We start from the raw sequence: 26,121 nt of genomic DNA, 5'->3' as shown, positions 1-26,121 counted from the left end.
CAGATTTATAAAGGGTTTGTGTGACCTCCTTGTGGGTAGATATTTTAATCTCCTCTTCTGAAACTGGAGCCTAGCTTAGGAAATCTCAGGGTATGTTCCTTGGAGGTCTAAGCTTGGTAACACACATTCGCTTATGCTCTAGGCCAAAGGAGTAATGGATGCAGCAATGGGTGGGCCCGAAGGCTGAACTATCATCGCCTCACATACGGCTGACTAAAGACTGGAAGAATACTCCTTCCACCCATTTGAGTCTGCACCTAAAGTGGTCACGTGCCACCAGGCTAGCCATGGGGATGCTGGTGAGGGGTGCAGACAGGCTACAACCAGCTAGGGCTTTGTGAAGGAGCCTATATTTGATATATGACTATCCCCAGAATTACTGCTCATCTCTATCACGGAAGTGCTCCGACCCATGCCAGGACCTGGCTTACCTAGGCCCAAACAGAAACAAAGGCCCTTCTATCTCAATTCCACAGGAACTGGAAAGTAACCTCAACTCTATGAGAAATGATGCTTAAGGAAAAAATAAGGGATCACTGGTTTCAAAGATTAGCACAGATTTGTCCCCTGACGCTTGAGTCATTATCTGCCCAACTCATTCTGAAGCCACGGGTATAGCAGCCAGGGACGTGAGTGGGTGTGGGGTCAGGACACTTTGAGACTGCAAGGGGCCAAGAAGGGCGGAGCTCACTCACCCATCTTCGATCAACATGGGCGTGCCCAGTGGCTCCAGGTCCTCGGCTGATAACAGCTGGTGAATCAGACTGTATGACTGGGGATCCAGGCTGCGAGCTTGTGGGGGCAGAAGCGGTGAGTGGCCAGAATAGCTAAAAAGGTGCGGTATGTATTGGTAATGTGGAGGCACAGACATTCCCATGTACTGTTCCCTGAATGCCATGAATCCATTTAGTTCCACAGACCTACTGGAGAGAAAAGTCTTGCGTCAAACAGAGCCATGGCAAGTCTAGTAATTACTCAAAGGAAGTGAGCCAGAAGGTGACTTTAGGTATTCTTTGGCCATGAGGTCTGGGTCTTCATCAAGCCAGGGGGCATAATTAATAGTTAAATTCATGTCTCTCCTACTAGATTCCCATCTGTGAGAAAAAGACTCTATGGGTATATGAATGTCAGGGTCACCACTGGACACTAAGTGCACGGCAGAGTAGGTAATGCATAAATATTGGTTGAATGAATTCTTTGTATAGGTACCATGTCTGGACAGTTTTTTAACAGATGGCAAAGTGGGTATATATATTACTGCTAGGAAAACTAAGGCACAGACAGGCTAAGTGCCTGGCTAGGCTACAAAACAAATCCAGCATCTAGCAAGGAACCTGGCATGCAGCAACAACCCCCTAAATAGTCCAAGGAAGGAACAAACTAAGGGACACCTGAATGGGATAAAGGCTTTAATTAAATATGAAGAGAAAGGCAGATTTTGCCTTCTTTTCTTTCTTGCAGAAAGCTAACCATTCTGTCAACTAATTCAAAAAAAAAAAAAATCTAAGCCAGCCACAGTGGTGTGCACCTACAGTTTCAGCTACTTGGGAGGCTGAGGTGGGAGGATCACTTAAGGCTAGGAATTTGAGACAAGCCTGGGCAACATAGCAAGACTTCATCTCTTTTTTATAAAAAAGTATTTAATTAAAAAAAAAAAAAAAGTCTTGCCATGTTGCCCAGGCTGGTCTTGAACTCCTGGACTTAAGCAATCTACCCACCTTGACCTCCCAAAGTGCTGGGAATACAGGTGTGAGCCACCATGCCTGGCATCTCTTAAGAAAAAAAAAATCCTCCAGCTTTTGCCTAAATGTATCGCCTATAATTGGGGCTGGCAAACTTTGGTTTGCAAGCTAAATCCAGCCCACTGCCTATTTTGGAACACAGCCATGCTCACTGGTTCACATACTGTCCATGGCCATGGTTGTTTTCACACTACAAAGGCAGAATGGAGAAGCTGAGTTCCAAACCATTAGGCCCAGAAAGCTGAAAATATTTACTATCTGGCCTTTGCAGAAAAAGTTTGTCAATCTATATCCTATAAGAAAGGTTTCTGGGGAAAGGAAACCTTCCCTAATAGCTGAAGGCTCTATTTCACACTTGACAACTAACTAAAGATATGCTTGAATCAAGAGTTTCTAAGTTTGTATTCTCTGATAGCAGCAAATTTGACTGGCTTAAAAAGCCTTCAATGTTTCTTAAAATTTATAAAGTGAAAAACATTGACTCTTGTGACGCAGATAAATTATAGTTTAATTCAAAACTGTCAAAAAGGTTTGTTTCAGTGATAAAATAAACGAGAGAAAATGGCTACATTAAAAATGTTATTCTGTTAGGTGAAGAATACATGGGCATGGATAGAAGCTACAGCACTTTATCAGTCTGCAGAAGAGACCACTGACATTTTCAAGGTCTTTAGCATAAAAGGGGCTGGGAAACACTGTTTTCAATCATCCTGACCCCTACTCCAAGAGTCTGAGGGAGCAACAGTACAATGGCTGAGACAGCCTGGCAGGGATACTCAGCCAGAGGTTTTCTGTGGGTCTCCCCTTGGTGGGGGATCCCTAGATGATGATCATGGGTTTGCCTTAAAGCTCACCTGGAGGACAGTGTGGAGCCTGGTGAGGGCTGGTTGCTCTCCGAAGCCCTGTTCCCAGGGGAACTGTGGTCACTATCACCATGGTTGCTCCAGTGATTGGCCTCTTCCTCAAACTCCTGCCCAGACATGATCCTTTCGATTTCTTCTTCTGATATCTTTGACAAGGAATTGAGACATGTTAGATGGGTGCTCAAGACACTCTCTGTTCTTTCTTCAGGACTGAGAGCTTATTTAAATCTCATAGTATTTCCCAGAAACCTAGGTTCCCTCTCCTCGATCCCCATACTCCGGGCCTCTCACTAATCTTAGGACGGCATGCCTTCCTTCCTCCTGGCACCATGGCCCTTCGTGGCCTTCCTCCTACTTATTTATACTACTCTCAAGCCATGAAGCCTCGAGGTTCTTTCAACTCCTTTTTGTCCTTGAGGCTATTCTTTCCTAACCCTGAAACACCACTCCTCAATGACAATCTCCTACTTGTCCTTTAAGATTCAATTCAAATGTCACCTCTTGCCAGGCATGGTGTCTCATGCCTGTAATCCCAAAACTTTGGGAGTTCCAGGAGTTCAAGACCAGCTGGGCAACATGGTGAAACCCATCTCTACAAAAAATAGAAAAATTAGTTGGGCCTGGTGGTGCATGCCTGTAGTCCTAGCTACTCAAGAGACTGAGGCAGGAGATTCTGGCCTAAGCTCAGAAGACTGAGGCTCTAGTGAGCCATGATCGCACTAACCCACCCCAGCTTGGGTGACAGAGCAAGACCCTGTCTCAAAAGAAGACAAAATAAAACCAAACAAAAAAACCCCAAATGTCATGTCCTTTGTGAGGCTTTCTACCACCACATTTTGGATACTCTCTTCAACAAATAGTGCTGGGAAAACTACATCCACGTGCCCCGCCCCCACGCCCCAAAAGACGTCGAACCCTTACACCGTTCACAGAAGTAAGTCAACCTCAAAATAGATTAAATATTTAAATATAAGACCTAAAACTATAAAACTTCTTGGAGAAAACACAGGGGAAAATCTTCATAAAACTGGTCTTGGCAGTGATTTCTTGGATACAACACCAAAAGTACAGACAACAGAACAAAAACAGCCAAGTGTGACTACATTAAACTAAAAAGCTTCTGTGCAACAAAGGAAACAATCAACAGGGTAAAAAGATACCCTATGAAACGGGAGAATATATTACCATACATTTGACAAGCGGTCAACATGCACAATATACAAGGAACTCCCGTAACTCAGTAACAAAAACAAAACAAAACAAAACACGTTGAAAAATGAACAAGAAACTTGACAGACATTTCTCCAAAGAAGACATATGACCAATAGGTATATAAAAAGATGCTCAACATCACTTATCATCAGGAAAATACAAATCAAAACTTGAAGATATTAACTTACACCTGTTAGGATGTCTGTTATATGCAAAAGACAACAACAACAACAACAAAAAAAACCAAAAACAAACAAAAAAAACAGTCCAGAAAATAACAAGTGCTGGCAAGGACATGAAGAAATGGAAACCTTGTGCACTGTTAGTGGGAATGTAAAATGGTGCAACCACTATGGAAAACAGCATGGAGGTTCCCAAAAAAGGTAAAAATAGAACCACCATAGGATCCAGCAATCCCACCTACGGGTATTTATCCAAAAGAACTGAAATCAGGATTGTGAAGAGATATCTGCACTCCCACGTTCACTGCAGCATTATTCAAAATAGTCAAGAAGTGAATATAATGTAAGTGTCCGATGACAGAGAAATGCATAAGAAAATGTGATATAGACATAAAACACCTTAAAAAAGAAGGAAGTCATTATAAGCTATACCAAGGATGAACCATGATGACATTACACCAAGTGAAATAAACTAGTCACAGAAGCACAAATACTGCATGATTCCACTTTATGAGGTATCTAAAGTAGTCAAACTCTTATAAGCAGAAAGTAGAATGGTGGCTGCCATGGGCAAAGGGAGAGGAAAATGAGGAACTGCTGTCTAATGGGTATAGCGTTTCCGTCACGTAAGATGAAAAAGTTCTAAAGATTTGCTATATCAGAGTGTGCATATAGTTAACAACACTGTACTATATGATTAAAATTTTGTTTAAAAGGTAGATTTCATGTTATATGGTTTTTACTTCTGCCATAATAAAAAAGAACAGCTATTAGTCCAGACCAAAAAACAAAAGAATTTATAAGACATACATTTGACTTGAAAATGAGAATAAAATGTTTTAGAAAAAAAGAATAAATACAGCAGAGTTGGGAGTCACACAGCCTGACTGAATGTATGCTGTGCTCATGTGACAGGAAATCCTCCAAACATCATCAGTGTGTGTTTTAAGACAATTCTGAACACCTTTCTTTCATTCTCTCACATTTACCTGGCTAAATCCCATAAATTTACCGAGTAAATATCTCTTGAGTCTATTATATCCCCTCAATCTGCACTGCCATTGCTCTTCCTTATCTATTATCTGTATCTCTCACTTGTACTTCTGTAAAAACCTTCTAACTGCTTTCTCTCTCCCTCAGTTTCACTCATCCTCACCTCACTCCTCACAAACCATTTCTACCTGCTAGAATGATCTTTCTAAAATGCAAAACCTTTTAGTGGTTGCCTCTTGGCTCATACCAGTAACAATAATAGTTTTTTAAATTTTTATTTTATTTTGGTAGAGACAGGGTCTGTCTTGCTATGTCGCCCAGGCTGGTCTTGAACTCCTGGCCTCAAGCAATCTTCCTGCCTCAGCCACCCAAAGTGCTAGGATTACAGGTGTGTGCCACTGCTCCTGGCCACTAGTAATTCCTAAGGCATGCTCTCTGCCTACTAGTGTGCCAAGGGATTCACCTGATGTGCAGAAATACATCCAATTTTCTACCCTCATGAAGCTCTTCTGCTGGCAAGTAAGAACAACGAGTAAGAACAAGTGGTGTAGGCTGGTCCCACAAAGACTTTTCCTAAGGAGCTATAGTCAAAGACAGTTGAAGGCCACTCCCTAATGAACTGATTCCAAATTCAAGGAATCTGCCTTATCTTCTGCCACTCTACTACATGTGCCCAATGTTCCAGCCTAACTGAACTAACTCCTTGTCATAAAGATTCATCTTTGGGTCTTTTCACAGTCTACTTTCTTGAGTGTCTCTAGTCCCCAACCACGGCTATTCTAGCCCAAGCAGAATAGATGCCCCTCCCTCTGTAGTCCCTGAGCATCCTCTGTTACCTCTCACCTTACTATGATGTCTGTTTACCTATCTGTCTCTCCCATTAGACTGAGTTCACAGTATAGGGCCTGGAAGAGTAGGAACTCAGTAAATGTTTGTGGGACTGAATGGGGGTATTATCATTCCTACTCTACAATAAGACAATAATACCCTGCTGGTACGTTTTTTAGATGAAACGAACAGCAAAGTAGTCCTGCTCATTTCTGCCAGGCTTACTTATCTATAACCTTAAGGATTGATAAAAAAAAAAATCCTCTGCATGGTTCAGAACCATAACTGGGTTCACTGTCTGTGAAATCCTTAGAAAAGGCTGAGGGATCACAAGAAGAGCTTTAATCATTAACTTACATATTTAAGATTTCAAAGCACTTTCACATCCAGGCTGTGAAAGCACTTTTACAGAAATGAAAACAAAGATGGCTCTCCTCAGCAGCAGATGAAAGAATCAAGGTGAGCAGTTTCAGGAACAGCTGGAGCCCTGGGCTTCCAGGATGGACCACAGGGATTGAGGTCTAGAACTCACCTGGACTGGCCCAATGCTCTTATTCCGGCCTCCAGGCATGCCATCTTCTCTGATAGCTGAAAGGAAACATAAGTCAAGAAAGGCAGTCAGAAGCACACTCATATAACTCTTAGCACAAAAAGAGAATTTACTTGGCCAAAAGCATAAGACAGTAATTAGTGAATCCAAGATTAAAACACAGGTCCTTCTGGACCCAAAGCACACACTTCTTTCTATTATTCCAGGTTCCTTCATAGGCAGCAATATTTTGGGGCCCCCAAGGCATTCTGTACCTATTACACACACTGTATACATTCAATACGTTTAAAAAAGGTGATAGTACTGTTTACCAGTCCTTCAGTTACAAATATCCCGCCAGGATGATGCATCTTAAGGTTTGACAAATTCTAGGGGAGGGACAGGGTATTTCCATTTTAAATAAAACAGTTTTATTCCCAGCCTACGTTTAGGTTTGATTTGTAGAATCAGAACAGGTTTTTTGTTTTTTTTTTTAATCAGAATTTTGACCTCAATGGTTTCTCCCTGCACAGGCAGTCAATAGAGCACCTGTGTAGTTAAAGGAGATTACTGAGCATTTTCTAAGTATAAAAAGCATCCTTTAAGTAGTATCTCCTGACTAAGAATAACAACTACTACTAATATTATCATCACTGTTTATGGAACACTTAACACGGGGGCATAGAGAAGAACCCCTGATTTGCAATTATAGTAGGACCACAGTATTAGGCAATCCTTTCTGGAAAAGAAAACTTCTGAACTGAGTATTAAAGCTTAAGTGGGATTTAGGCAGCTAGGAAAAGAGTGCTCCAGGTTGAGCGAACAGTGTACAAAAAAGCAAGCTGAAAGTAAAAATGAGCTCTTCTTTCTGGAAACTTCCAAGTGGCTTAATCTGGCTAAAGCATGGGGGGAAGGTGGCCTACGCAGGGGAAGAGTAGCATGAGATAAGGGTAGAAAGGCCAGTTGGGCTTAGATCATAAAGAGCCTTGAATGCCAGAGTAGGGTGTAACTTGAGCTAAGGAGCTTGAGGACAAGAAGGAATGTAGGGGGGCACTGCGGTCATATTGGGATTTAAAAAAAATCTTTGTGACAGCCACTGTGGAGGGTAGCTTGAAAGGGGTTAATGTTAACAATGACAGAAGATAAGCTAATGACATTATGTAACAGCAGGCCTTACTAGGATATACCTGCCACTTTAAAAAATTAACATAAGGAATCTAGAAAGTTCCTGAGGCAGGCACTGATTGCCTCAAAAGGTGGGAGCTCCAAGTATAACCCTGTTTCTGAGGTAACTAAAAGGCTGACAGGAAATTCAGAAGTAAGCAAGTTAGGGTCCAAATCCTGTTTCTTCCTGGTCTGTATAATTATGAACAAGTTTCTTTGCCTCTCGGGATTTTAGTTTACTGAAATGAAAAGAGGGAATATTAGTACTTGTTTTATGTTACATTATATAAAACGGTATGGCTAAAACACCAACCCTAGGGCCTGGCATGGAAAGTAAGCACTTAGTAACTAATCCTTCCCTCTCCCTAGCCTCTTTGAGTTAAAAATCCAAGGTTCTATTCTCACCTTTGCTAGAATCTTAATATTTTCATCTGCTAAGTGGAGGCAACATGGTCAGTCTGCATTATAAAAAGCTGTTAAGAATTTAGAGTAAGAAACATATATAGCCTATGTTAGAGCTAGATGTATGCTGCTTGTTGGCTGGGAGGTCTCTTTCCATTTAATTTCAAGGCCTAAAAATCCTTACAATTGCTTCTCTGCTATTCCATGGTCAATGACAGTCTTTGGATATTTCTATTTCCAATAATAACATCTCACATGTCTTTATTTCAGTTCACAGGTAGAGAACAAAGATCTGTCACTGGAATACAACAACAAATATATTAATAGTTCAGCTGTTATCTCATTTTCACTGTCCTGGAGGTGTGAAAATAATGCAACATACTTTACTTTTCATTTAAAGGGCCACATGTCTTAAATATTTACATCTTGCCAATCTCTTGTTCTGAAATTCAAAAGCTCATCGGCCCAGCGCAGTGGCTCACACTTGTAATCCCAGCCTTTGGGAGGCTGAGAGGGCCGGTCACCTGAGGTTGGGAGTTTGAGATCAGCCTGACCAACATGGAGAAACCACATTTCTACTAAAAATTCAAAATCAGCCGGGCGTGGTGGTGGCGCATGCCTGTAATCCCAGCTACTCGGGAGGCTGAGGCAGGAGAATAGCTTGAATCCGGGAGGTGGAGGTTGCAGTGAGCCGAGATGGTGCCACTGCTCTCCAGCCTGGGCAATAAAAGCAAAACTCCATCTCAAAAAAAAAGTTCATCTTCTTCCTCGACCCTACCCAGAATAAGAAATGATAGAAATCTACTATGTATTACATACTATTCTCTGAGGTAAAATAACTCATGAGTAAAGTATTAGTATCACTCCCATTGAAGAGATGGATCTAAGGCTCACAGAAATGAAGTATTTTGCTGGAAGAGACAGAAACTAAAGAACAGAATCAGGGTTGGAACCCAAGCTATCAGACTCTAAGACCAGACTTCTTTCTACTACTACTCTGTATGCATCCTAGTGGAGAAACATCAGATACTTTCAGGTGATGCATAAACTCTTAATTATACATTCTTAATTACTAATTATTCTTATTTACATTGTTATTTATTAAGTATTAATTATTCTTAAATTATACATTTATTCTGATGTGCAACTCACTGAGGTGGTAAAAAAATGCCTTTAAAATGAACTTTGATTTTAAAAGTTATCGAAAGACTAATATAAAAGCAGTGATAAAATCGGTCAAGATGCTATGAAACCGCCGGAAGTGTGGAAATCAATACAATGTGCCACAGTGCCTCTTTTAAAAACAAAAACTTGGAGCATATTTTCAAGCTTATAATATTCTTGCCCATATGCATGTTATCTCATTTGATCCTTACAACCACCTTGGAAGGTGTATTATTCTCCCATTCATTTTGAGATGGAGAAAACAGAGTTCAGAGAGGTAAAGGAGATTTGCTCAAGGTTACTCAGAGAAAAACTGACAGAGCTGGAGTTTCCATTTAATTCTGATTCTTCTTTTTTTTTTTTTTTTTTAATGAGACGGAGTCTTGGCTTCTGTCGCCCAGGCCCTGAGTGCAGTGCCGGATCTCAGCTCACTGCAAGCTCGCCTTCCGGTTTAACGCCATTCTCCTGCCTTCAGCTCCGGGTAGCTGGGACTACAGGCGCCCGCCACGTCGCCCGGCTATTTTTTTGAATTTTTTAGTAGAGACGGGTTTCACTGTGTTAGCCCAGGAGGATGGTCTCCGATCTCCTGACCTCATGAATCGCCCGTCTCGGCCTCCCAAAGTGCTGGGATTACAGGCTTGAGCCACCGCGCCCGGCCTAGATCTTCTGATTCTAAAGCTGTGCTTGTCCCTAGATGCCACACTGAACTAACACGTTTTTCAGCAGGGTTAAAGTCTATCTGGCAGTGATTTGATTAAAAAGAACAAATGGCTCCTGTGTGCAGTATTACAGGAATGGTTCTGCTGTAACTCTTATTTAAGTCTAAGAAAGAGAATGGCCCTAGCCATGACGCTTCTATCTTCTCAGAAGGCACCACAAATACTTTTTCTGCTTTGGAACTCATATGCCTACCATTCTTCATTTGTTTGGGCCTAGGCAGTCAACAGAACCCAGAAACCATAAATAACAAAGCTAACAACATCAAAGTTCCACTCAAAACCTGTTGGTGGTGCCTTTGGTCCATGGGCCAAATCTAAGCTCCTCACCATGGGCCAAACCTAAGCTCCTGAGCATGGCATTCAAGACCATCTATCATCTGGTTCTGCTGGGACCCCTCACCCTCATCTCTGGCATAAATGCTATGCCCTAACGCTATACCCTAACGGTACACCCTACATATAGAGAACTATTTGTTAGTCTTTGAACACACTATTCTGTTTTACATAGTTCTGTCTCTTAGTATGTTCCCTGTACTCAGAAAGAAACTTAAAGTGGAAAAATCTGGCAACACTACCTTCCCTAAGTGACATCATAACAACCAAGTGATTCAAGTTAATATCACCAATAATGGGTATACACTTACATCATGTGCTCTTGATATTATGGACTAAGAAAGACACAACATCATTTCTATGGCATTCTTTTGAAAAATGTATAACCTGCATGTAATTGTGAGGAAACTGACAAGCCCAAATTAAGGGATATTCTACAAAATACATGAATACATGACTTATTTGCTTCAAAATCGACAATGTTAATAAAGACAAAGAAAGACTGAGGAACTATTTCAGATTAAAAGAGACTGAAAAGACATAAAAACTAAATGTAATGTGATTTCCTGAACTGGCTTCTAAATCAGAAAAAATGAAATTGCTATAAAGGACACTGGGATGAATGGCAAAAACTGAATAAGATCTGCTAATAAGATAGTATTGTGTCATGTTAAATTTCCGGATTTTGATAATAGTACTGTGATTCTTAGAAATAAGAGGAACACTGCCTATGCCTCACTCTCAAATGGCTAAGAAGGTGCACACATGCAGGCGCACACATACTTACTTACCTGTGGGAAGTGGGGAAGGTGGAAGAGAGAGAGAGAGAGACAGAAGGAAGAGCAAGGGGGAGGGGAGAGGGAAAATAACAAAACAAATAGGATGATAAAGCAAATGTGGCAAAATGTTAGCAATTGGTGAATTTGGGTAAAGGGTATATGGGAATTCTTACTACTGTTGCAAATTTTCTGTAAGCTTGAAATTATTTCAAAATAAAACAAAGCAAAATTTTAAAGTCTTAACTTAAAAACAAACAAACAAACCTTTGGCCGGGCATATGCTCATGCCTATAATCCCAGCACTTCGGGAGGCTGAGGCGCAGGACTGCTTGAGCTCAGTTCAGCTCAGCTGAATTTGATCCTCAGTTCAAGACCTGCCTGGGCAACATGCTGAAAACTTGTCTCTACCGTTTTTTTTTTTTTGGTAGAAAAAATGTAAAAAAAAGTTCATAAGGAAAATGTAAGAAATGTAAAAAAAAAAGTTTGTAAGGAACACGAACTTTGATTTCTTGAAGATTCTGCTCAAATGTTATCCCTCCTTGAGATTTCTCAGTGCTTCATGCAGACCTCTGTGTTGTGTCCTGGGGCACTTTTTACCCTGGCAAAGTGACATGGAGATGCCATAGGATCACTGTCTCACAATGCCATTCTGCAAACATCACCTCCTCCAAGAAGCTTTCCTTGACCTTTATACTTTTGAACTAGTTAGCAAGTTATGAGACCACAGAGTTAAGGAAATTTTTTATTTTTTTCACATAATAACTAATATGAAATCCACTCCCCCTTCCCACCCACCACGAAGCTGACTGTATCTCCATTTCTCCTCTTACAGTATTCTCCCCATCCCACTTCCTGCCATGGCCCTCCATCACAGTCAACCCATCTAACCAGGGAGCATCCTATCACGACTGAGTTATTTGCTGAGGGACCAACAGAAAAGTAGGACTTGATCATGGCCCTTGAGGGGCTCATTGTCTAATAATGAGGGAAACAGACGAGTGAACAGAGAAAGACAACACAAGGTGACCAGGGTTATGGCAGAGAGCATGCGAAAAAGCTGTGGAAGCACAGGAGGGTTATCTGGTGGGGAGTGGCGTCAGAGGAGGATTCTTAGAGGATGTTACAAATTAATGCTGAATCTTGAAGTCAGGAGTAGAAGAAAGGGTGGCTGAAACCCTCTCTTCTTTCAGGCAGATGAAACCACATGTGCAAAACAGGAAACATCATTGGATTTTTGAAGAACTAGGATGGAATGCAGATTGTGAGTGGGGACCACCAAATGGAGAAGGAAAGGGATCAGGTGGCTGATGCCAGTGTCAGAGGGGCCTTGAAAATCACCTTGAGGAGCCTGGCTTTATCCCAAAGACTGCAAAATGGGTAAGGAACGTACATGGGGGATACTAGTGCAGTAGTGGGGATGGACAGACAGGGCCCAGTCTCCATTCACCACCCTTCTTTAGATCTTCCTCATTGCTTTGCTAATTTAATGACTTTTCTGACCAGTCAACTTCCAGGTCTGAAAAGACATTCAGTTCTATATCCAAAGATGGAGGACAACAGAGAGCTGTCTCTCACATGAAAAAGCCCCAGCCACAAATGGCAGCTGCATTTTTTTAATAGTTAATTTTTTAAATTTTAAGGTAAGTTTAGACTTTATACAAGAGTTGCAAAAATAGTATGGAGAGTTCTCATATACTCTCCTCCTTTTAACATTTGACATAATCATGGCTAGTCATCAAAACTAGGAAACTAACTTTGGTACAATACTATTAACCAAAGCACATACTTTATTTTGATTTCTCCAGTTGTTTCACTGATATCTTTTGTTCCAGAACACAATCCAGGGGCCCACATTGCATTTAGCTGTCTTGCCTTCATAGTCTTCTCCAATCTGTGACAGCTCAGTCTTTCCTTGTTTTTTGTGACTCTGACACTTTTCAAATGGGTATTTTGTCAAATGTCAGTTATTCTGAAGAACGTCCCTCAATATGGGCTTGTCTGTTTTCTCAGGATTAGACTGAGAGTGAACTTACCTCTGTGCATGTGTACATGTGTGCGCTTCTCAGTGTTTCATATCGGTGGTATATACAATGTTGGTGTGTTTTACTGGTACTGTTAATCTTGATCATTTGGCTACAGTCATGTCTGTCAGAATTCTTTAAATAAACTTACTATTTTTCCCTTTGTAATTACTATATATTTGCAGACTATGCAAATATTCTGTTTCTGTTTACACCAATGCCACTTAAGTAAGTGGCATCCATTAGGATCTTGCTTGTCGCAATTATTACTGTGGTGTTCTAATGGTGAATTTTTTTTTTTTTTTTTTTGGTCTGTCACCCAGGGTGGAGTACAATGGTGTGATCTTGGCTTACTGCAACCTCCGTCTCCCAGGTTTACCTTAGCCTCCAGAGCAGCTGGGACTACAGGCACATGCCAACGCCCCCAGCTAATTTTTATATTTTTTTTGTATAGATGGGGTTTCAGCATGTTGCCAAGGCTGGTCTTGAACTCCCGAGCTTAAGCAATCCACCTGCTCTGGCCTCCCAAAGTATTGGGACTATAGGCATGAACCACTGTGCCCAGCCCTAATGGTGATTTTTTTTTTCTATTTCCCTCATTCCTTCTACATTTATATTTTTAGAGATGGAGTCTCACTATGTTGCCCAGGCTGGTCTTGAACTCCAGGGCTCGAGTGATCCTCTTGCCTTGGCCTCCCAAAGTGCTGGGATGACAGATGTGAGCCACTAAGCCTGGCCTCCTTCTACATTTATTAATCAGAATTCGCTTAAAAGGAAAAATGATCACTTCTCTTTATTTATTAACTTACTTCTTTCAGTATGAACTCATGGATATTTACTTTATTATTTGGGTTATAAACTAATCCTATAGTTATTGTTCCTCAAGTTGTTCCAACGTTGGCCATCAGAAGTTCTTTCAGGTTGGCTTCTGTGCCCTTTGATACGCTTCCTTTCTTTTTTTTAGAAAGTACTTCCTAATTTGCTGGTACCTTAAGATGCTCCAGGATCATTTTATATTTCTCCTATCCCAGCCTTAGAATCAACCAGTTCTCCAGTGAGTCCTCATTCCTTTCATTGATATTTGGAAGCCAAGATCTGGGTGCTGGGTGTACTCATTGCTCCTGGGGTATCTGCTTCTAGCCCCTCTCAGTGGCTAGAGCTTGGAAACATACATAGGTACACTAACTCACCTACCCACACACGGTATCTATATATTTTTAAATCTATCTAAAACATGAATACATATTGACACACTGATTCCAATCTAGCACCAGGGGATTCATTCTAGCCTTCTCCTTTGCTGATTTATAACTTCTTTCTTTCTCTTATGTGAGAAAACTGACTCTCATTGTCCACAATATATTTACTTGCTGATTCTACTCTAAATGAAGTAGCGACAGAATTCCTAACACATAACCTTGAGAGAAACAAATTTTACAAACTATAGAGTGCTTTGTTTGTATGTAATTCTTTTTACTTTTAGCCTTACAGTATACAGTAAAAACACTTTTCAAAGGTTAGCTCCTTTTTTCTCCGACCCCTTAAGTGTGGTTATGTAACTCATTTCTAACACTAGCTAGATTCATTTGTCACAGTGTGCATTCTTTCTCTCTGCCCTGTAACCCCTACAATATCCTAGCTGATTAAACAAATTTTCACATGTAGTAATTTACTTTTTTGTGGTATAAAGTTCTATGGGTTTTGGCAAATGCACAGAATTATGTGTCAACCACCACAGGTCCATACAGAGTATTCCTTACCCCCAAAATACTCCCATGGCAACTGCAACTTTAATCCTGCTTTCGCAGCACCAACCAGGAGGTGGCAGGGTTTCTCTCCCTGACGCAGACTTCACCAGGCAACTGGGTCTACCTGCTCTGCGTGCAAATAGTCCTTAGGAGACAGCTCCCTGTCCCTCATACTCCATGTGTCTTCCGGTCTATGGTCAGAGGGGTTATAAAGTTAAGTTTCTTCTTCCCTAAAACAGGTGAGTTTTGCTGGAAGCCTCAGAATCTCACACTCCGGCTGAATAAGCAGGATGATTCTTCAGAGACAGTAGTCAAGAAGACAACCCATAATAACTAAGCTTTCATAAGATACAGTGAGGGCAACAAAGGGAGATGAGAAATGTGGAGGCCAAAACCAAAACAGGGTGAGGGCAAGAAGTTGACAGACTCTTCAAGACAGTACGTGTTTGGTATTGGTGGCTGGAAAAGATTTCAATAAGAGGAAACTGACAGTGGGGAAGGGAAAAGATCTCCAAGTAGAGGAAAAAACCTTAGTATAGGCACTGTAAGACATCCCTGAGGCACAGTATTCAGAAATGAGTTAGAAAGAGAGGCAGGGGACAAACTTGGTAACACTTCAAATGTCCTACTATGGCATTCATCATCCAGTAAACACAGGGCGTTCCAACATGTAAACAACTACGCCACATGGTAGACATGTGAAGCAGTACATTTTCCGTGTGGTCAGGTACAAGCTCTGCTTAATAACAAATTATAATTTAGTAACTATTAACTGTCAACACAACCACCCCTAAACTACTACTGCTAAATCATTTTACCTCCCTAAGCTGTATCTGTAAACTGGGGATAACAGTTAATAACAGGGTTGCTGTATGTATTCAGTGGTAGAATATATATATGGAGGGTACATAAATAAGTGCTCAATATTAGTATTTATAATAAATTATAAATCACCCAAATTTATCTAAATGCCCTTCCACATCTCTCTTACTTTTCTTCATGATGGGCAAGTTTTTAAAAGGTCCTTCCTATCTCATACACAATAAAACCAGTCTGAGTACATCTGGATGTCTGCATTCATAATGCTATAAAACCAGTTGGAATAGTTCACTTTATCTGACTAACCCCCCCATCCCTGAACACTGCTGCTATGAACCCCTAATACCTTGCTGGGTATTTTGTATGTTATCATACTTAATCCTGTAGAGAACTCTGCAGGGCAAGTAACATACCACCTTAAAGGTAAGATAATTGAATATCAGAGATATAAAGCAAACTTCCTAAGGTCACAGAGCTAAGAGCTAGTCTGTTTGCCTCTAGAGCCTCTCTTCTTTCTGCTGAATGACACTGCTCTATTCTACTCTCTACTCTCCATGGGAATACCACTCTAGGCTTCTGACACCGGCCCTTCTCTCTTATGTATCTAAGCTCTCTGTGGGTGATTTCACCTCTGGACTAGACTTTTACTACCACCTCTGTGCCAACAGCTCCATGAAGCCTGTTTGCAGGCAGGGCTTCTCACGTCAGTTCCAATCCTATACAACCAACTTCCTTGGTGAACATCTTTATGTGTCCCTCTCAGGTACCTCAAACTCAGTATTGCCAAGGCCAACATTTTGCCCCACCCTTTTTTCTTTTCTTTTCCTTTCTTTTCAGAGGGTCCTATAGAGGAATCACCCTGCTTTTTAGTTTGACTTTTTTGTTTCCTCCCATTTTTTCCTCCATAGTAAGATCATTACTCTTAATCCACATCCTCAACTTCAACTTCTGGTGCTGCTCAATATTCAGTATGTCACCAAGTTCTATCAGGTGAGTTTCTTCAGTGTCTCTCTGTGCCATTATTTCCCCCGTTCCTTCAGATTTCCTTCTAGACTCTACTAAAAACTTTCTAGATGGTTTTTCTGTTTCCCTTGCCCCAATTCATCCTCCAAAAGAGTCCTTCATATTCATCCTACTAGAACGTCAGTTTATTCCTATTATCTCAGGCTAAGGGCTCTTGGAAAGCTTCCCAATACATCCCAAACTCCTCACCAACCTAGACACAGACTTCTGAGCATGCCTAGCCTCTGAGTACACCATGGTTCTAGCAAACAAAATGATACCGCATTCAGAAATCTCCTACCTCATGCCTTTTCATCCAAAAATTTCTACTTCTGTCATCATTCCTGAAATAATTAGTGATGTATATTAATCGCAGTTAAGACCTGACTGTTAAGTGGGTTCTTGGTCACACAGGGCTTGTGCACTCATTCCCACAGAATCCTTAACATTTCACTAGTTTTTTCCCCTCTACCTAGTTTAGGAAGTGCTTGTAGGCAAGAATGGTTCCAGATTCATTTTTGGTTATGAGTACAAACTGTAAGGCCTGATATGTAGTGCAAGCTTGAGAAATAAGTAACTAAACAGCTGACACTAAAGGTAAAGTCTTGAATGAAGGATGGGCCATCAGCACCATGAGCACCACTCACCCTTCCGGTTCATCCCCATCTGGAGGCATTTGAGCAGGCGGCAGTACTGGCACCTGTTCCTCTGCTTCCGAGACATGACACAGTTCTTGTCACGACTGCATCGATATACCCGTTTGTTGCAAATGCTCCGCTTGAAAAACCCTTTGCAGCCCTCACAGGAGATGATCCCATAGTGCAAGCCTGTAGCACGGTCCCCACAAATGAGACAGGTTCGTTGTTCAGCCCGATCATCTGGAACAGAAACTGATCATGTTCGAGTTAGAACACAGTGGAAATAATGGCTTTAAGCCTACAGTTCCTAAAGTGAGCAACTCTGCTCTGGGTAGATTAAGACCACCACTATCTCCAGGCTAAAGGGCAAATAGGGGGCCCATCTTTGGAGCTTTGTCCCAGGAGTAGTCCCTGTATCTGTGGTTGCAGATACCACAACACAGTCTACCTAAACTCTTTCTCCTGGGTTTCAGCAACACTTGGATCAGTATCTAAGACTGAAACCTACAAAGTATCTTTGACTCCTCTATCACCCTCACCCTGCTCATCTATAACCCATCAATTCTACCCTGTAAGAGCATGGTAAGGATTACTTACCATATATGTAAGTGCCTCACACGTGATATATAGCCAATAAATGACAGCTGTAATTAAGTTCTAACCATGCCCAACTAAGCCAGTCAGCCAGACATCCAGTCAATAAATATTTACTGTGCAACTCTTCTATCCCGGGAACTGCTGTAAGGCATGAATACAGCAGTGAACAGAAGTCCCTGGTGAAGCTTACACTCTAGCAGAATATCTATTCTGTGTCCAGGCCCTGTGCTAGGACATAAATAAATCGTTATGATCCCCAGAGTCATGGAACTCACTGACTAGCAATAAACCAGTTACTCGAGGAGGAAATTCAGAATAGAGTATAGCTCTTCACTTCCTCTTCCTTTAAACTGCATTTACTCAGGACCAAGCAACTGCTAAAGAGCAGGCAGATGACAAAAAAGCACCCTGTGAACTGTGATGTGAAGCTATGCCAGCAGGTACAAGAAATCACCAGGGAAGGTTCTGATCAGAGGCCAAGACAAAAAATCAGATATATGAACCTCACTCCTGAGTAAGAGGCAAGGTATAATAATCAAGAACGTCATTATAGAGCCAGGCGTGATGGCACACACCTGTAGTCTCAACTACTAAGGAGGCTGAAGCAGGAGGACTGCTTGAGCCTAAGAGTTTGAGGCTGCAGTGAGCTATGACTGTACCACTGCATTCCAGCCTAAGCGACGGCATGACCATGTCTCTTAAAAAAAACAAAAGCAAAGCCACGTCATTATACCATGAATTAGAGACCCCTTATAATTAGAGAGATTCTAATTTGAATCCTAGCTCTGACACTAGCTGGGTGAACTAGGGAAAAATCGATCTTCTTTACTTTTCTCATTTCTCTCATCTGTTAAATGGTGATTATAATAATACCTATATCCCATGGATAAAGTTCTCACTGCAGTGTGTGGGCTGTAACAGACATCTGATAACTGTCAGCTATTATTTTCTTTATTATTACCCCAGCAGGTACACATTGAATGTGATAATGACATTCCTGAAAAGAAAGGCTTTCGAAGGCAATGCTAACGGAGGGTCATGGTAGTATACGTAGGAGGGATGCAGAGAAAGGAGGAGGCTTGCATTTCTGGAGCCCTTATTATATGCCAACTTTTGAGATGATTCTTTATGATTGCCATCTGTAGTAAGCAGAATAATTGCGACCCACAGATATCAGGTCCTAATCCCTGGAACCTGTAAAATGCTACTTTATAAAGGAAAAAGGGTATTTGTAGATGTGATTAAATTAAGAATCTTGCGTTAGGGGGTTATTCTGAATTATATGGGTGGGCCCTAAATACAACCACAAGTGTCTTCATGAGGCAGAGGGAGATCTGATAAGAATAGTAGAGAAGAAGAAACGCATAATATGTAGAAGAGAAGGCGATATGAAGACAGAGGCAAAAACTGGCTACCAACCAAGGAATGACGGCAGTCACCAGAAGTTGGAAGAGGCAAGGAACTCATTCTCCCCTAGAGATTCTGAAAGGATTGTGGCTCTGCAAACACCTTCATTTCGGCCCAGGGATACTGATTTTTTTTTTTTTTTTTTTGAGAGGGAGTCTTGCTCTGTCGCCCAGGCTGGAGTGCAGAGGCTCAATCTCGGCTCACTGCAACCTCCACCTCCTGGGTTCAAGCAATTCTCCTGCCTCAGCTTCCCAAGTAGCTGGGATTACAGGCACCTGCCACCACGCCCTGCTAATTTTTGTATTTTTATTAGAGACAAGGTTTTACCATGTTGGCCAGGCTGGTCTTGAATTCCTGACCTCAAGTGATCCGCATACCTCGGCCTCCCAAAGTGCCGGGATTAGAGGCGTGAGGCACCATGCCCAGTCTGATTTTGGATTTATGGCTTCTCTTCCAGTAAGAGAGTAAATTTTTGTTGCTTTAAGGCAATGAGTTTGTGGTAATTTGTTACAGCAGCACAGGAAACTAATATACCTTTTTTCTTTTTCCCCCAAACAGGGAAACAGGCAATATAATGACTTGTCCAAAGTCACTCAGCAAACAGCAGGTATTCAGAGAAGTAAATATATGAGATTATACAACCAGGGAAATGGAGAACGACAGATACGGAAAGACTGCCTAGGTTCTTGAGGACTCTACAGTTCTTGGTTACAGACTTTTCTAAGGCTTGTATGCACTTCCTGTGATAAAACAGCACAGTGACAAACTGACATAACCATGTTATTATAATACAATCTTCCTTTTTTTCTTTTGGGGTTTCTTTTCTTTTTTTTTTTTTTTTTGAGACAGAGTCTTACTCTGTAGCCCAGGCTGGAGCGCAGTGGTGCAAACTCCGCTCACTGCAACCTCTGCCTCCCAGGTTCCGGTTCAAGCAATTCTCCTGCCTCAGCCTCCTGAATACCTGGAATTACAGGAACATGCCACCATGCCTGGCTAATTTTTGTATTTTTAGTAGAGACGGGGTTTCACCATGTTGGCCAGATTGGTCTTGAACTCCTGACCTCATGATCCACCCACCTTGGCCTCCCAAAGTTCTGGGATTACAGGTATGAGCCACAGCGCCCAGCCAATCCTCCTTCTTTTCTTTCTTAAGTTAATTTAAGTGAGTTTCTGTTGTTTGCAAAACAAACAAACAAACAAAATATAAAAAACCCTTTAAGAACAAAAGATACCCTATAAAATGGCCCTGGTGTAATGAGTATTCCTTTCATTTTCCTTTTGAAAGCATAAAAAAAACTCAAGGTAAACATTACAGAAAAGTTACAATAGCAAATTTTAAAAATGAAAACAAGTAAGGCCAAAAAGGCAAAATGAATAGCATAAAAATAGCACCCACTATGTTTGAGATGGGATTTCCTAGAGCGCTGAAAAGGCCTGGAAATGAAACTGTTGGGAAATCATGATTGGCTATAGAAGAATCTAAATTTTCTAATTTTAAAACCTGCAGTGTTCTTTTAGATATGATTATAATGTAAACCAGAGCCTTATTAGACTAGACTTAAAAATAGTTATAATGAATATATCCACAAGGACCACACCTTCCTTTCTTCGCTGATATGATTTCACTGAACACCCACCACAGCTAGGTAGGCTTTACTTTACTGACTCATGTAATCTTCAAATCCCATATATAGGTGAGTACAACTGTTATCACCCTTTTGTAAATGATGAAGTGGAGGCTCCAAAATGGTTAAACAATTTGTCCACCTAGAAAGTGGCTGACCCTGAACCACCAGTATCAGAACTGAAGTTCAATAACCTCTTCATAAAGCATTTCTATGGCATTCTGTGCAGCACCTGGATCCAGAGCAAAGAACCCACAGAATGACAATCAAATATAGACCTGTTAAGAACCTGCTCATGTCTCATAACACTGCTTGCTTTTCTCATGATACACTTTTTAAAGGGCACACTGAGATCAAAGACTAAAGGGCCATATTTCTTTAAAGAGCCTGGAGTCCTAGGACTGCTTCTCTGTCTCGCTAGAGCTATTCTTACTGCCTGCCATGTTCGGTTTATTCAAAAAATGGTCTATACCATGGATGAGGAACTAATTCAAAAGGGAGTTTCTCAATGGTACAAAAGAAAGGCTCTCTCCAGATCAATAGTAGCCCTTCAAAGAAGCATTTGGAAAACTTCTCTCCCAGTATGTGAAAAATAACAACAACAGAATCAGCTACTGTTAACTGACCACTTAGGTGCTATGCTCTGGCCAAGCATTTAACATACATTATTGTGCTGAATAATCACAATTATTCCTAAATCAGGTGCCCTCAACATTTTACAGATCAGGAAATGGAGGCCCATGAGGTGCTATCACTCCCTAATAGTCATCCAGCTAGTAAGGGAAGGCTGGAAGCCCCAAAAGTCTATGTTCCTAACCATTACATTCTTTGGCCACAGCAAGGCAAATCTATACATTCTACATGCAGTTAAGTCAGGCCCTTCCCCACTGAAAACCAACCAACCAACCAACCAACCTAAAAAGCCAAGGTCCCCCTTCGTAAATGAACAAACTGAAGCAAATGCCCCAATCGTGCCTGGCCAGATGTCAGATACAGGTTTCTGCACCTCCTATTGGCAAAGGATTTGAAGGGTATTTATAGCATCTTTACATTCATTATCTTGCTGGCATCAGGCCAAGGTAAGGGTTATTCTTATCTTATAGATAAGGCAAAAAACATTCAATGAGCACCAACTCTGTACCATGCAATGTGCCAGAAGTTTTTACATACACTATTCACCGCAGTAATTTCGAGAGGTATTATTCCTATATTACTGAATCTGGAATCTTAAGAGTTAGAAAGAGCCTTAGAAATTGCCCTGAACAGATCTTTACCTAAGGCATGAATTCCCTCCACAATGTTCCAAGACAAAGAGTTGCCCCATCCTCTTACTTAACACATCTCCAGTGACTCCATAAGGTACTTCATTCCATTCATTCTATTTTTAGACAGTTATAATGGTTCAAAGGCTTTTCTTTACATGGAGCCAAACCTGAAGCTTCCCCCACTGCCCTGAATAATGTGTTCATGGGTAAAAAATAAATGTACAATCTAACCTAGCTCATATATAAACGATTTAGAGATTTAAAGATAATAATGGAGTTTTCAGGCCAGGAGCAGTGGCTCACGCCTGTAATCCCAGCACTTTGGGAGGCTGAGGAGAGTAGATCACCTGAGGTCAGGTGTTCAAGACCCGCCTGGCCAACATGGCAAAACCCCATCTCTACTAAAAATATAAAAAATTAGCCGGGCATGGTGGCATGTGCCTGTAATCCCAGCTACTCGGGAGGCTGAGGCAGGAGAATTACTTGAACCTGGGAGGCAGAGGTTGCAGTGAGCCAAGATCGCGCCACTGAACTCCAGCCTGGGCGACAGAATGAGACTCCATCAAAAAAGAAAATAATAATAATAAAATAACGGAGGACGGGTGTGGTGGCTCATGCCTGTAATCCCAACACTTTGGGAGGCCGAGGTGGGCAGATCATGAGGTTAAGAGATTGAGACCATTCTGGCTAACACAGTGAAACCCTGTCTCTATTAAAAGTACAAAAATAGCTGGGCATGGTGGTGCTCGCCTGTAGTCCCAGCTACTCTGGAGGCTGAGGCAGGAGAATTGCTTGAACCCGGGAGGCGGAGCGCTGCAGTGAGTTGAGATTGCGCCAGTGCATGCCAGCCTGGGACAGAGCCGAGACTCCGTCCCAAAAAAAAAAAAAAAAAAAAATTATAATAATAATGGAGTTTCCAACTGTGATTTTTTTTCCTTCTCATTTCTTAGTCTTAATGAATTATATAGTATAGGCCAGGGGCACACTTTGGGAGGCCAAGGCGGGCGGATCATGAGGTCAGGAGATCGAGACCATCCTGGCTAACACGGTGAAACTCCATCTCTACTAAAAATAAAAAATGAAAAAATTAGCTGGGAGTGGTGGTGGACGCCTGTAGTCCCAGCTACTCAGGAGGCTGAAGCAGGAGAAAGGTGTGAATCTGGGAGGTGGAGCTTGCAGTGAGCCGAGATCATGCCACTGCACTCCAGCCTGGGTGACAGAGCAAGACTCTGTCTCAAAAAAAAACCAAAAAACAAAAACAAAAACAAAAAACAACAACAAAAAAAACCCACCTCATATCGTATCAAAATCTCTCTTAAAACGAAGTATCCAGAACTGAATGATTTTTCTTTTTCTTTTTTCTTTTTTTTTTTGAGACGGAGTCTCGCTCTGTCGCCCAGGCTGGAGTGCAGTGGCCGGATCTCAGCTCACTGCAAGCTCCGCCTCCTGGGTTTACGCCATTCTCCTGCCTCAGCCTCCCGAGTAGCTGGGACTACAGGCGCCCGCCACCTCGCCCGGCTAGTTTTTTGTATTTTTTTTAGTAGAGACGGGGTTTCACCGTGTTAGCCAGGATGGTCTCGATCTCCTGATCTCGTGATCCACCCGTCTCGGCCTCCCAAAGTGCTGGGATTACAGGCTTGAGCCACCATGCCCGGCCGATTTTTCTTAATATCATTTAAGACTGAATTAATTTTGCTTATATGTTTCTGCAGCTAGCAACACCAGTAAGCACATACATTTTACAATGACTGAATCTCTGTGACATGCCACACATTTTATAATGGGAAAAACTGATGCTGAAAGAGGTAAATAATCTTCATTACACAACCAGTCAGGAGTAGAGCTGGAATTGCAATTCATGATCTTCCAATTCTAAGACTGCTATATTTTCAATCCTCCCTGCCACCTCCTACTCAACCACATACATATTTAATTCACATCTGTTTCACAGGCACCTAAAACCTGAAGTATTTGCCACACATACCACTAACTGATATCTTTCTTATTCCATTCTTGGGAAGCAGAATGTTGAACCCAGGGGTAGGACTTTACATTTGCCCTTGATCCATTTTAGCTTTATATAATAAATTCTGCATGCCATTCTGGTCTATTGAAATCTTTGGGGATCTGGGTCCTGCCCCCTAATATATTATTTCTTCCATCTCCTTCTTGTCTACATGTGTGGTCAGTGTTACATTATTTTCATTTCTATCCTTAAAACAGTATTAAACAGAATGTGGCCTTCTGGCAAAACACTGAAGTCCTTTCTTTAATCTGACTTAACCATTAGCATCCTGGAAATAGTTATTCAATTGGTTTTGTCTTTTATTTTTTCTTTTTTGAGATGGAGTTCCGCTCTTGTCGCCCAGGCTGGAGTGCAATGGCGCAAATCTTGGCTCACTGCAACCTCCGCCTCCCAGGTTCAAGCGATTCTCCTGCCTTAGCCTCCCAAGTAGCTGGGATTACAGGCATGTGCCACCATGCGTTGCTAATTTTTGTATTTTTAGTAGAGACGGGGTTTCACCATGTTGGCCAGGCTGGTCGCAAACTCCTGACCTCAGGTGATCCACCCGTCTCAGCCTCCCAGAGTGCTGAGATTACAGGCAGGAGTCACTGTGCTTGCCCCCAAGACAATTTTTAACAAACTTTAAACTTTAATTGATGAGACTGGGATTAGGTGAATAGATATAAGATATACACTGCAATCAAGGGGACAGGCTTGGGTGGCAATGCAGAGTTGATCTCAGGGCCCATGGCAAGGTAAGCCTCAACTTGTGGATAGAAAATGACAGGCTGAGCACTGTAGTCCCAGCACTTTGGGAGACTGAGGTGGGTGGACTGCTTGAGGCCAGGAGTTTGAGACCATCCTGGGTAACATGGTGAAACCCTGTCTCCCCCCGAAATACAAAAATTAGCCAGGCATGGTGGTGGTGTGTGTCTGCAGTCCCAGTTTCTTGTGAAGTGAGGTGGGAGGATCACTTGAGCCTGGGAAGTGAAGGCTGCAGTGATCCGTGTTCCTGCCATTGTGCTCCAGCCTGGGCAACAGAGAAAGACCCTGTCTCAAAAAAAGACAGAAGTTGGTGGACAAATTTCTGGAACACAGGCAACAGAACATAAATATTAAAAACTTGGGTTCTAGAATCAGAATCTAGGCTCTGTCACTTGCTAGTAGTGTGTCTTTAAGTTTCTTAACCTATTTAGATGTACCTCAGTTTCCAGATAATAGAATGTGGATATTATTATTTTTAAAAGAACTGTTGTGAGGCCAGCCACAGTGGCTCATGCCTGTGATCCCAGCACTTTGGGAGGCCAAAGTGGGTGGATCACTTGAGCCCAGGAGTTCAAGACCAGCCTGGGAAACATGGCAAAACCCTGTCTCTACAAAAAATGCAAAAAATTAGCCAGGCGTGGTGGTGCGCCTATAGTCCCAGCCACCCAGGAGGAGGCTGATGTAGGAGTATCACCTGAGCCCAGGTGGTCGAAGATGCAGTGAGCTGTGATCATGCCACTACACTCCAGCCTAGGGGATGATGGAATGAGATCCCATTTCTAAAAACAAAACAAACAAAAACAACTGTTTGAGAATCAGTAAGGCAATAGATTACCCATAAATGACACACAGCTCTACCTTCTTCATAGTCTGTAATAGAATAAAATAGTTCTGTAAAGTGTAAGTGTTAGACAAAATTGTTGCTTAAGAATAGTTTTTCTTTTTTTAACCTAAAAGACAAAAAAATTGGCAGGACACAGTGGCTCACACCTGTAATCCTAACACTTTTGGAGGCCGAGGTGGTCAGATTACTTGAGGTCAGGAGTTTGAGACCAGCCTGGCTTTTACGGTGAAACCCTGTCTCTACTAAAAATACAAGAATCAGCCACGCATGGTGGTATGGGCCTGTAATCCCAGCTACTCAGGAGGCTGAGGCAGAAAAATTGCTTGAACCCGGGAGATGGAGGTTGCAGTGAGCTGAGATTGCACCACTGCACTCCAGCCTGGGTGACAGATTGAGGCTCTGTCTCAAAAACAAAAACAAAAACAAAGAAACAAACAAAGAAACACCACTTTAAATTTTTTTTTTTTTTTTTTTT

The 26,121-nt window shown here is 41.8% G+C and overlaps 1 protein-coding gene across 2 annotated transcripts in view; it reads right to left on the bottom strand.

Moving 5' to 3' along the window:
• Window positions 1-26,121, bottom strand: part of NR6A1 (nuclear receptor subfamily 6 group A member 1) — a 263,630-nt gene that overhangs the window by 15,995 nt on the left and 221,514 nt on the right. The window contains exons 4-7 of one of the 2 annotated variants that reach the window (XM_017874775.1): window positions 17,148-17,390; window positions 6,353-6,408; window positions 2,597-2,751; window positions 696-923 (exon numbers count right to left, since the gene is read on the bottom strand). In XM_017874775.1, coding sequence (XP_017730264.1) covers window positions 696-923; window positions 2,597-2,751; window positions 6,353-6,408; window positions 17,148-17,390 — 682 coding nt within the window. The remainder of the gene's footprint in view (window positions 1-695; window positions 924-2,596; window positions 2,752-6,352; window positions 6,409-17,147; window positions 17,391-26,121) is intronic. The other variant, XM_017874776.1, reaches the window with a different exon arrangement.

The sequence above is a fragment of the Rhinopithecus bieti genome, unplaced genomic scaffold (assembly GCF_001698545.2).
Source record: "Rhinopithecus bieti isolate Rb0 unplaced genomic scaffold, ASM169854v2 scaffold_7967, whole genome shotgun sequence".
Classification (NCBI taxonomy): Eukaryota; Metazoa; Chordata; class Mammalia; order Primates; family Cercopithecidae; genus Rhinopithecus; species Rhinopithecus bieti.
This window is presented reverse-complemented; position numbering and strand designations above follow the sequence as displayed.